Here is a 13237-nt window from a genome sequence, read left to right on the forward strand (position 1 = left end):
TCCTTCCTTTTATCTGCCTTTTGTTAAGCCATTTGCTCTATTCCTTGTGAGTCAAGCAAATTAAATGCTAACCGTTCTTGTTACCAAAGGAAACAATCATGGCTTCTGTAAAGTGCAAGTGGTTTAAAACAAGGGTACCAAATTTGAGTTCAGAAATCTTGGCTTGAAAAGGGATTCACACTAATTGACCTCCACAAGGTTTGCCCAGTTTATTAACTGTGGTGAGTACTGGCAGAGCTGCTGCAGAATTGCATTCACACTAAAGGGTTAACCAGTTGCAAGGGCACTGAAGAACAATTTATGGCCGATAACTGGAAAATTCTACCCCGTGCATATTAAAATTCAGATCTGGTCTAGATTCCAGAGCAGGTTACTGACATTCAGACGCAAAAAAAAAATCGAAAAGCTTCAACATAACCAGAGTGGTAGGTTAAAAAACTGGAGACGGATGTATAGTTTGCAGTTTAAAAGAGGTCTGTTCTTGTGCTGCATGTTGAAGCAGTGCTAGACTCTTATTCCTGGCACACATTGAATATTCTCTCCCTCTCCTCCCCCCCCGCCCCATTTCTCACTCACTCACTCACTCACTCTAATGAATTTGAGCCCAGAACCAATCAGCAGAGACCGGATGCAATATATCCTCTGGGACAACAAATGCTCTATTCGATCCCATGCAGATGACGCCATTTACCCATCAGCTACCTCTAGAAAACTTAATAGCAGCTCGGGCAAATCTGCTTCTTTAAAGCACTCTGCAAACTTCACATCTGTCGGAAGGATCGGGGCGCCGGAGGAGCAAAGACACTGTAACCGTGTGCAAGGAAAGAGCCATTTGTGAATGAAGACCAAGAGCCTGAATTCCCTCCTGCAAAGTTGCAACCTTGACAATTTCCACCCCCCCCACCCCCTCCCCAACCTTCCCCCCTCCCCATTGCCGAGTAGAGTGAGTGAGTGTGTGAGTGCGTGTGTGTGCGCGTCCGCCCTCGTGTCTGTTTCTGCTGGCTTCATTCAGGAAAAAAAAGGATTTTTCCTTCTCCCCCACCTCCCTCCCTTTCTCTCTCTCTCTCTCTCTCTGTCTCCCCCCCCTTTAAAAAAAAACAACTGGTGATCGATCTGCTGCTGCTGCTGCTGCTGTGATCGGCGATCGGACAGGTCCTGTTGCTTACCCACCCCTCCCAAACCCTTTCCCCTCGACCCCCCCCGCCTCTTGTTGGATGCTTTTACAGATAGCCGGAGCAGATCTTCGCTGGAATTTGGATCGGCGGCTTTTTTTCTTTTCTCTCTCTCTGGTGGAGCTTTTTTTTTTGTTGCTTGTATCGCAGACATAAACCAACGGAGGGGAGTTAGTGGAGCGTCGCGGCCACGGTAAGTTTTTAAAAGACGAAACTTTTCACTTGCATGAAGACAAGGCATTGGGGGGGGGTGGGGGCGGGTGCACTGGTAAAACGGCATTGGGGAACTTTTTAAAAATTGAGGGACAGTCTTTTAAAGAGGCATTTGCAGATGTTTTAAAAGGTATTGGAGCAATATTTTACTAAGCATTGAGACAAATCTTTTAATAAGCATTGGGACAATCTTGTGAAAGGCATTTGAGGATATGTATGTGCATATTATTTTACATATATATATATATAATCTCAGACAAATACGCATTTGTGACATTATTAGCAGGTTGCGTTGTTGAGCGTTTTAACTTGTTTTATCCCGGGAAGACCAAATTTGTAAATAATAAAACACAAACTTAATTGATAGCCCCGAACTCCGCTCTATTGTACTGGACAGAGTCAGAATATGTTAGCAAGGGATGCACTGCAAATCTTGACAAGGTGGGATACTGCGATTGAATGCACTTCGAGTTCCAGATTTGTTTTTCCCATAACATTTTGAAGGCACGGCATGTGTGTGTGTGTGTGTGTGCACACAGAGAGGGAGAAGGAAAGGCGCTCAGAGTTAAAACCTAAAGACTTGCTGCATTTTACCAGGATTTGGTAATGATGCAAGTGTATGGAAAAAGTCGAGCTTGTGTTCTGTTTTAACAAGGTAATAAAAAAAAATGGTTTAGGAAGCGGTTTTGAACATGCAATGCTCCGCCCGTTGGTGGTGATGATGAGAGGGGGAGTGGGGATTTTGCACTGACCACTCGGCCCTGTCACACTGCCTCTCGTCTCACCCCCCCCCCCCCCCCCCCCCCCACTTTTCTAGCACCCTCCCTTGTGCCCCACTCCCTTGCCCCCTTCTGCCCCCCTCCTCACCATCAGCCACTGGGTATGAGAGGGAAGAGGCTCCTCCAAGCAGTTTCACTTAGGACTGGAACTGGAGCTCGGTTCCACGGCACAGTCTCTTCCCCCACCCCCTCCCTCCCCCTTTTAACCAGACCCTTATCCGGTTGCTTGTTTGGAAAGGAGCGGGTCCTGCTCCAAGTTTCCACGTGTTTGATGTTATTTATTATGAAGAGGAAAAGGGAAGGAAGTCGGGCAGAACCAAAAAAAAAAATCGTGTTTCAAGAGAATTTTTTTTTGCAAAAACTTCACCTCAAGTCAAGGGAACTGAATGAGTTGGCGCAAGTGGTGGATTGTAATCCCATTTGCAGCCTCCTCTCTGCAGTAGTTGCATATGGAAGTTGTCACGATTTTCTTTTCATGGTGAATGATCCGTGCATAAAACCTCACCCACAATATACATATTGTTCCGACCCTGACGTTGCTGGCAGATTTTGATAAAGATGAGTGTGATAAGAGTGCATTGCTTGGGGATGGGTCTCTCCAAGTTAAGTCTCAAAGGCATTAAACTTGTTTCTTCCTCCCTGCTGCAAATCCTTAAAATAAGGGTATTGTTAACTGAAACAGCACTTGCATATTTTCACCAGAAAGGCACAGCATTCAGAAAATATGCCATTTCTGAATGGAGTCATTTGGAATCTTAACTTTCAGCAAACAACGACGCAATGTGATTTGTACCCATAGTCTTCCCAGCTTTATAGTACGTGGCCAACTCCTTCGGCAGCCCAAGACCCCCTGCCCAGATTTCAGAGGGTCCCAATTAACACGATAAGGTTCACAGTTCCAGCTAATTTGGCTATTTCACCCTTTTCAGCTCATTTTGTCAAGTAACTTTATTTGGATTTTGTTTGTCTTTCTTATACTTTTTATTCCTCTAAAGTTTTAGGGCTCCTATTTCAAATTATTTACTTATGGAGAGGATGAGGCTACATGTAGTTTTAACAGATCATTGGCTGCTAGGAACTAGAAATAACCATGCTAACAAGCAACAAAATGTGCAGCCCGTTCCATGAAAATGAAGCAGCAGCTCTATTGATTGTAGCAGAAAGAATTTGGCAGTTACATTTAGCTCACAAGTTATACTTAATTCCCCCCTTTGTTTAACTTGATGGGCCTAAAAAAGGGAACTTTGTTTCCTCTTTTGGTATTTTTCCCTGTGTCTATGTTGTGGGTGCAAATTTTTCCCCTCCTAGTTTCCCTCTTATTGCCAGGAACTGGGAAAGTGTACCTGTCCCATCTAAATGGCAGTGGTGGCATTCTCTATGGATGGAAATGATTTCACACAGTCCAGTATATGGTTTGAGGCCTGCAGGAACATTATGAAGTCAGCAGTGAGGCAAAGGAGTAGTAAGGGCATAACTGAGGTTGGAGCCCAACTGCTTGGAGCAACCATTTTGGCAGTTCCCAGGAGGAGGCGCTAGAGAGAAAGTAGAATTTTTAAGTATTATTAAAATCTACAAGGTGAAAGTCCAGTGCTCCTTGTCAATAATCTTTGATTCTCAGGACAAGGAACATTGCATACTTTGCTCCCACTGTTGTTGTAGGCTAGATTGTATCCTCTTGATTTAAAAAAAATTATCCAAACTAATACAGATATGTTGAGCTGAATCTTGTGCTTGCTGTCAAGGTTCTCTTCTACAGGAGTTGTGGTTTTAATTAGATCTGGTAGAGTTCCAAATTCTGCATACTGGAATTGGATTAAGCATGAAAAAACATTGTAGTCAGTTCCTTCTGAGTGAGGAGCCAAACTGCTATCTTGTTGCAGAACTTCAGATTGAGAATCTTATCTATTACTGCCTCTGCATTCCAACTATCAAAATCAAAATGAAAAGGTGCATGGCACCTGAAGTTTGTAGTTTTAATAGTAGCACTTCATACTTGATCCCAAAATACATGCCTTAAAAACGACCAGTTGAAAGTTCTGAAAGTGTCTGCAGGCTGAAAAGTTTGTAATAACCTTTTTGAGTTGGAAGGCAGCTCATTTTTTTTGGCACTCATTGCCTTGGCTGGTTTTGGCTGTTTCCCTGTCTTCATACTGAGTGTCAATGATTTTAAGAAACAAAAATCCAGCAAATCAATGGTGCTTGTTATTCACAAGAGGGGGTGGAGGGTGGCGGGGGTTGGGGGGGGTGGGGGGGGGGGGGGCGGGGGTTGGGGGGGGTGGTGGGGGCGGGTGGTGTGGGAGGTGGGGGGGGGAGAAATCATGAAGTTGCTGAAGGGAAAACATATAAATGTCAGAACATGCCCAGCCTTATTCATTCAACTCTTCTGTATGCAAGGATGAAAATGTCTGTCTCTTATTTTTAACCGTAATGCACTAATAATGAGGAAATTATTTCATGATTTTTTTATTTCACTTTTGCATAAAATACTGAGTATTTATAAATAACATACTGAATATTTTTCTCCCTGTTTTACCACAGGACTTCAGATGTGTTCTAAGCCTGGCGGGGTGATCACTTTTCAGTGTATAGATGGATACGCGAACTCAAAATGGCAGTGGTTCTCCAGCCCTGCTACAGTTGCTGCGTGACAGTGGAAGGCAACACGTGGAACCTGACCCCAGGGATGTACAGCCACAGCAGGTTCAAGTGTTGTCGCTCGATCAGATCCGAATTATAAGAGCCACTAATGAGTACACAGAGGGACCTACTGTTGCTCCAAGGCCTGGGAGCAAGTCTGTGCACCGACCACCCTCGCAGCACAAAAATGAGAGAATGTCTGGATTAAATAATGACCAAGAGCATCAGCGGTTTAACAACCGCACTCAGCATCATCACATGCATTCTTCATCGAGGGCACCTTTAACTCGGTCAACTAGCACTGTGAGTAGTGGTTCTCGGAATAGCACAAGGACAAGTACAAGCAGTACATCTTCTGACCAGAGACTTCTAGGACCTCCGTCCTCTCCGGACCATGTTTCTGATCAGATCATCAGGGTACAGCCCAAATCGGAATTTAAATCTGATGAACTGAAACCTCTGGGGAAAGAAGAATTGGGCAAACACATCTACCGATGTGAAGACTGCGGGAAGTGTAAGTGTGAGGAATGCACTTATCCGAGGACTCTACCTTCCTATTGGCTCTGCGACAAGCGGTGCCTCTGCTCGGCGCAGAATGCAGTGGAGTATGGGACTTGTGTCTGCTTTGTGAAGGGCGTCTTTTACCACTGCTCAAACTATGATGACGAAGACCGCTGCGCAGATAATCCGTGCTCCTGCACCCAGTCGCATTGCTGTGTCCGGTGGTCAGCCATGGGCCTTATGTCCCTCTTTATGCCTTGCCTGTGGTGTTACCTGCCTGCCAAGGGCTGCCTTAAGTTGTGCCAGGGGTGCTACGATAGGATTAACCGTCCTGGTTGCCGTTGCAAAAACTCAAATACAGTGTGCTGCAAGGTTCCTAGTTTACCTCCTCGGAACCTTGAAAAGCCTTCCTAGCTGATAAGGAAAGATAATATTATTTTCAGTGTTAGTTCTCAATGCTTTTATTCTGTACATTTGTAATATGGGAGAAGAAATGCATTTACAGTACTGGCACTGAGCACAATGCTGGATATTTTTTATCTGACTGCCTTAAGAGACATAAATTACACAATCTACAGCCATTAAGATGGTCTTTCTTAAAAAAAAAACAGGAAAAGGGTATCTCCCATTGTGCTTGGGCTTGTCTTCTAGTTGACCAGCATGGCATACTCATCTATTTGTGTGTAATAGTGCCACTGCAACTCCCTGGAGTTTGGCAGGACTGTTGACCCTTTTTTTTCTCCATCTTTCTCAACTGACACACAAGAGGTTAGAAATCATCCAATCAGTGAGTTCAATAACCATTGTTTTTGAAACAGCATAAGCTAGACCTACAGGTAACACATTGACACTTCCTGGTCTTTCTGTATTGTATGTGAATACTTCTTGCAGAATATGTAAATTAGCAAATTGCTCATTTTTTTGCTGCCAGAGTTAATTTGTTATATTTTTGTATATACAATAATATTAAGACTGTGAAAATTGTGCCATATAAATGGCAGATTTACAGATATTATACTAATATGTTGTACATTCAGACAAATGTGAATCAGTCAATCAATATGTTTAGACTATATTCCACCTTACAAAGTTCACCATTATGTCACTCTTGATATTCCCTGACATCATGTATATTGTACAGTTACCATAAATTCAGTCTTTATTTTCTAATTTTTCAACATATTGTTTAGTGTAAAGAATATTTATTTGAAGTTCTATTATTTTATAAAATATTTATTTTAAAAGGCATCTTACAAATTCACCCTTTTTTAAAAAAAAAATGGGAACATCATAGTTACTGAAAATGGGGGTGATACAAATCAGATGCATATGTTCACTATAAAATAGAAAATATATTAACGTTTTGAAATCAAACTGTGTACTACTTTGTCTTTTCTGCTCTTTTTTTTTTATTCCCATGGTACCAGAGGAAGTTGTTGGTAGATGTACGGGGATCCTCTGTGCAGTATTCAGTAAGATCAGCTGTACATCCTCCAGGTTTTCAAATATATTTCCACTGTTAAAAGGCTTTTCATGTATCTCCTTTTATACGTCTGTATGTTACTACATTAAGGAAGAGCCGCCCTGATTATAGGGCTTTTTGTTTTCAGTGCTCCAACTTCTGTGATGCAGAAAGTTTTATGTCATATGTGGAAAATTCTGCACACTGTTTTTGGGCTAGATGAGAGGTGTATGAAGGCTGGGACAGCCTTACACCGTAACAGCAGTATGGCAGGAATCACGTGGTATTGAAACTGTAAAGTCAGCAACAAATCAAAATGGAATAAATTAAAATTCACTACTGTTTTAGAATCTTTCCAACTTCCTGCTCCTCCCCCACCTTCTTATTTTAATGTTCCCTGCTTATTTTTCTCCTCTTACTCCTTTCCTGAGGTGGGGGTGACTTATACTAGATACTGTTCCACAGGCAGCAACAGCCTTCTGGTATTTTGCCCAAGTGACTAACCTTGGCGAGCTTAGTGAACAATAAATGACGGTGACTGTAGGGGTACATCATAGATAAGCTGAATTCTGCCTTTGCTTAATGAGGTGCAATTTCCAATAGGGGTCCATGAACAATGAATAGGAGTGGGAAGACTGATCAGTTACTTGTATGGACCAGAGCCCAGAGACACTGGGATCTCAATGCTGCCTCAGCTGAGATCAGGAATCGGACCTAATCTATGTGGATCAGCATCGCTCTGAATCATCAGAGGACACTACGACTGAGAGAATTCTGTTACTTTTAATTGGAGTCGTTGCTATCTGACTTTATGGAAGAGATGTTTTGATTTTTACACAAAAATTTAATAGAAGGCTTTGGACATTTCTTAATGCCACATATGATAGCTGACAATATGCTTCACAGTTCCATGCATATGATATAATCATATTCAATATATTAGAATTTTTAATATGTTAATCTTGCAGTATAAATCACAGCCAATAGTAAGATGTGGTTTAAAAAAAAAATCACCACTTGAGATGAACCTTAAAACGCCCCTTATTTGTTACTCGTGACATCTAATTAGACTGGCTTGTGTTGATATGTTATACCTCACCACCAGCCATGATATATTTTCTACACTTATATAAAAGATAAATAAAATCATGAGGTTTATATTTTCATGGTTAAAGTAAGTCCAGCTGTTGGCTCCACTTCAACTTGTGAAGCTTTCCTATGGTTAGTACATTTCCTAAAATATCAGTACACCCCTATCACAAAGAATGTCTTTGTTAATGTGAAAGCTATTAGTGAAGTAGAAATACCAAAAATATCAAGTATCAAAAATTAATAGCCTCCACTGTAACTTTGAATTTTAATCTCTGTGGCTGTAATGGCTGAACTAAAGTGATTTTCACGTGTTTGGCTGTGTAACATCAACGAAAGATTAGGCATAATCTTGTGTGGAAGTTCTGGCAGTGGTTTTTATCTATAAAGCGCTGCATTGAAAGCATTTCTGAAACATTTCAGACCTGTTCCTGAAGGCACTGTTACCATAGTTCCAGCACAGAGAATGAATAATCAGAGCTTGGTATTAGAATCACAGCCATCATTGTCCATTTTGCTGATTATCAAACAGTGGGGCACATGGTCTTATGTTACACTATGATGGTGGAAAATTATTTAAATAGGTAGATTGGCTGGTCATTAAAGCTATTGAAGTAAACAGTGAATAAACACACTTTGGACAAAGCTGTTCCAAGAATCTCAGATAACTGTGTTAATACCACTAGAATAACACATGCATCAATGCTGCACAGGTCAGATAGTTATTTTGAATTTAAAGACTCTAATGTTCCCCTTTTAAGTATGTATAGTAGTAATGTGTGGCAGGAAGTACTCATCTTTTGGTGATGATTTCAAATTAACACATGACTTCCATTTGGAGTAATATGTAGCTGATGGTGATCTATTGGTTGCAACTGAGTGCCCCTTTAACATTTGTAGTTTATACATATATGTATAGTATATAGAAATTTGAAATATTGCAGTTTTCTCTTCAGTAAAGAAGTGTTACAATTTAGAATAAATGTTGCTTTAATAATTTGGAAGGATTGGATATTATGCATAAGCAGCTGACAGCCTTACTAGGCAGCAGAAATTGAAAACGCTGAAGTACACAACTGGTCAGTCAGCATCTGTAAAGAGAAAATACAGGTTAATGTTTTGAGTAGTACTATCCCCCCCGAACTGCTTTGAGAACTGAACAAAACATCAACCTCTCTTTTATGTCTCTATAGGTGCTGACTTGAGTTCCTCTGCAGTTGCAGCAATTTTGTGTTTTGGGTTCAGATTTACAGCTTTTGAAGTTTATTTGCATTATTCACACCTAACTGGGGAAAAGGACTTAAGGGGTTCCGAATGTCCAGTGATGATGAAACTGAATTAACATCAGGGAAAGTACAAATGTTAAAACACACAGTCTGAGTGTTAACATTTAGCTGCTTCACATTTTTAGGCTCCTAGTTTCATAAGCCAGTAGGCTGGCAATGTTATTTGCCCTTATTTTTCTTAACTGTTTTGATCAGTGCACAAGGGTCCTGTTGCTGAGACTCCTTGTTTAATAAAGCATATTATACTGCGTTTTGACCAGAAGTTTTTAACGGTCAGATTGGTCAAGCACAGCTGTACTTGTAACTTTCAAAAAGAATGCCCCGCATTAATGTGACTGGAGTATTTATTTTAATTACAGCACAGCCAACTATTTGACAACATGCTCCAGGGGTCTAGTGAGTATGATAATAAAATATTAAAAAATGTGAATATTCGCCACCTCTGAAATGGTTTTAACCTTACAATAGTTGCTCTCTCAGCTTTTATTTTGGCAAGTTGGAATTGTAAAGTCTCTTTATGCATTGCGCGACTACAGAACCAAAATCCGCTTCCTCCCTCCTGCACTCCAGCCAATTGCAGAAATCTGGGGGAAAAAAAAAAATTCCACCCTCGCATCTGGAAGTTGTACAATGCTGAATGATTTTGCAGGCTTGTATGGAATAGATTTGAACACAGGGGCACCATATGTTTCACTTGGATTGTGTGCCATGACTGAACTCGCAGTACTGTATACCAGATGTTCACTGTGCACACAGGCAAACCCAACTAGTTCAATCTGGAATGCTGCACCACCACAAATCTTTATTGTCTGAAAATCTTGCACGTAATGGCAGTTTTTCTTTTTAAGCATTATTTTTCAAATTATGAGACCAAAAGATAATCTGAAAGTGTAATGGTATGCCAAGCATTGCAGCTTATCCCAGCAATGTGAGCTGAACCAGATATATGTCACTGAAGTTGGAATGTTTTATGTTAACACAATCTGGCTGTCATTCTCTGATATACTTTATATAGTCTATCACACTGCCTCTTGCACGAATTTTGACAATTATTGCAGTTTGTTGTTACTAATATCTATTAAATCATCCTTGAGTACTTCTACTTCTAGTAGGCTGTGCTGCTTCTCCCTGATTTTTAATTTGAGTAATATTTCCACGTGGCTGCTTACGAAGGAATAGGGTTAGAGGCAATTCCTCTGGGAAATTATAAGTGCTACTGTAACTGCTGCTGCTTACTTTCATAATCGATTGTGAGTGCATGTATTTACATTTAAATCTTTCATAGGAAATTCACTTCCTCTCCACAATCCTTACATTCAGTTGTCTTATTTTTTGGCCATGCTTTTGTGTCAACACCACTGTAAATTGATCTGTCAATATTTCCCATGCAAGTTGGCTATGTCAATCGCTACAAGGCAATTGGAGGCTCTGATTACTAAGTGGCTCTGTGGAATGAGTTCCTGGAGTCTCTTAACTCGGTTTTATATGTGAAAAAACTTAGGAACTCTTGGAACTGCATGGCTGTTTGTTGCTGGTTGTATGATTGGGAGGAACTTCTGCTTGCCTGTCTGCCTTTGCCCTAAACCCATTCCAAATCCGAGGACAGTATCATTTGTATAATGGGGTGGAGCTCACGCTGTTTACCTGGGCCCTTTAAAGGCACTAGAATCTCTTGGAGCTCATCAAAGTGAGGAAATTGAAGGGGTGGCTGGGGCCTACAAGATTCTGAGGGGGCTTGAGAGGGTAGATGCCAAGAGATTGTCTCCACTGGTTGGGGAATCTAAAACACAGAGGCACAGTCTCGGGATAATGGGCCGATCGTTTAGGATTGAGACGAGAAACCACTTCACTCAAAGGGTTGTAAATGTTTAGACTTTTCTATCCCAGAGGGCAGTGGATGTTCCACCGTTGAATGTATTTAAGGCTGAGATAGATTTTTGGTCTCTTGGAATCATGTGCTACGGGGGGGAAGACAGGAAAGTGAAGTTGAAGCCCAAGATCAGCCATTGAACAGTGGAGCAGGCTTGATGGGCCATATGGTTTACTGCTGTTCCTATTTTCTTGTGTTTTTGGCAAGCCAGTCTGGTCTTAGTGTTGGAAAGTCTTAACATTTTAAGTCATTCTAGTTGTTCCTGTGGTGCGGTGCCTTTTGAGTTTCGTGGTGGTTATTTGTATGTGATATTGTGGGACCCATTTAACATATTATGCTAGCTTTGTGCAGGTGTACTTTTCAGTAAGCTATGCATTCACTAGAGAGAACTGGTGGGAATTTTAGTGGAGCCTGACATAGTGCCAATCTCGCTTCCAAATGTGACATCAGGGCACAGCAGTCGGGTAGGTACAAAAATGCTTTGCCCCAAATTCCTGTCCCCAACCCTATTGGACACAAAACAACCTCGAATTTCCAGGCTTCCGTATTGCATAATTTGCCCAGTAGCTTATGACTTTGTGTGTGTGTGTGTGTGTGTGTGAGATATACAATTACAGCATAAGTCGTCATTGGTTTGACTTGACTTTGTCTCCTTAATTTATGCTAGCTGTCCTGTCTGGTGTCTCATCCGTTCGCTTAATTAGAAATAGTAAGTCTTTTGAAAGTGATTATTGTAGTACACTGACACAATGTGCTTAAATGAAACTTGCAGCGTATGGAAAACCCCTTTTATCATTGCTCTCCACAGGGTGCAATGAAAAATGGATCGAGATTTATTGATCGAACTCCAACTGTAGGAAGTCTCAGGCCATTTCCTAAGCTATGGCAAGAAAAAAAAATTACCAAATTTTAATGTACAAATGACTTGCTAGTTAGTTACGTTTTTTAAATGAGCTTTGAAGCAGTTAAGTTTTAATTTGTCTCCACAGATAAATGGCGCGCACCTTTACCTTCCGCACTTAGAATTCAATAAAGGGGCTAGCCGTCAGAAATGTGTGGAAGGAGAATGTGAAGAACTGTGCTGAACTTTTCTGCATTGTCAGTGCAAGTGGATGATAAGCTTAATGAAAGTAGTTTCTGCAAAACTTTAAACAATGGCAACAATCTGATCCTTTTGGATTCTTTAAAGTTTGCTTCAATCATGCGGACGTTCGATCAGAGTGCGAAGGTGGGTTGTTGTCCAAGTACATTACTTGCGCGGCCTAAAAATGACCTCAATAAGAACTAAAGGGGGGGGGGGGTGGCGGGGGCGATGGTGGGCTGGACATCTTCTGGGAGCGAGGCATGTATAAATTCGTATTAGCTTTCAGTTTTTAATCATCAAGTGACAAACGCAATTTGCAAAGAGAAGTAATCGCAGTTTATGCAACAAAAAAAAAACAAGTAGGACATTTGAGCCTCTAACCTCGAGTTAATATTCTGTTTCATTCAGAAAATTGCAATGACACATTTCCCATTATAAACCCGGATCGTTTGCATTGCAAGTCTTTAAATATACATTTGGGAAGGAATCAACCAATAATTAATGCACAGGCTTGCATGATGCGCAGTTACCATGGTGTACCGCTAAAATTGGGAATTTATTTACCGCAGGAACTTCACGCCTTTGTGGAAACTCCGGTCCTACATGATTTCTCCCTCCCTTTCGTTTAGCTCCAAACATGTAATTTGTTGTTGTTGTTGTTGTCTTTTCTTGGGGCTCGTCTGTTTTCTGCTTCTGCTCAGCTCTTCCTCAAGCTCCAGGCCTCTTAATTAGTATTCCCGACGAACGGCCTTAGTTTGTATGTTTGGTATTTGTGTGTTAATAGGGGATGAGTTGGCCGCTGAGGGAGGACAGGAAGCAGTGAATGGGCAGGGAGTCGCGCTGAATTTCAGTAATGAAAGCCTTTATGCAGCTTTCCACACAAAAGCCCCTCCTGATGATATGGGAAAATGACACCCCGTGAATGGCTGCCTGTTTATACACACCTTTGAACAAACAGAATTAGCACATCCCTGAAAGCGCCGGGCAGCTTTACTTTACATGATTATGTCAGCAACTGTGAAAAATGTGGGAAGAGTGGATGCCCACAGAGGAAGTAAAAGCAGGAGCGTTGTCACCAGTTCGCGGCGAGCTGGCTTGTCAACTTCTTGCCTCTCTCAGCGACGGCCCAAGTCAAAAAAAAAAA

The 13237-nt window shown here is 41.4% G+C and overlaps 1 protein-coding gene across 1 annotated transcript; it reads left to right on the plus strand.

The window, feature by feature from the left end:
- The first annotated feature begins 689 nt into the window (after positions 1 to 689).
- Positions 690 to 6676, plus strand: spry2 (sprouty RTK signaling antagonist 2). The gene is made up of 2 exons (XM_078545937.1): positions 690 to 1365; positions 4703 to 6676. Exon 2 carries the CDS (start codon positions 4754 to 4756, stop codon positions 5714 to 5716), a length of 963 nt encoding a protein of 320 aa, XP_078402063.1. The 5' UTR covers positions 690 to 1365; positions 4703 to 4753; the 3' UTR covers positions 5717 to 6676.
- Positions 6677 to 13237: the final 6561 nt, after the last annotated feature.

The sequence above is a fragment of the Cetorhinus maximus genome, chromosome 7 (assembly GCF_964194155.1).
Source record: "Cetorhinus maximus chromosome 7, sCetMax3.hap1.1, whole genome shotgun sequence".
Lineage (NCBI taxonomy): Eukaryota > Metazoa > Chordata > Chondrichthyes > Lamniformes > Cetorhinidae > Cetorhinus > Cetorhinus maximus.

Coding starts and splice junctions, on each gene's coding strand:
- spry2 (XM_078545937.1), top strand. CDS start 4,754: ATGGATACGCGAACTCAAAATGGCAGTGGTTCTCCAGCCCTGCTACAG.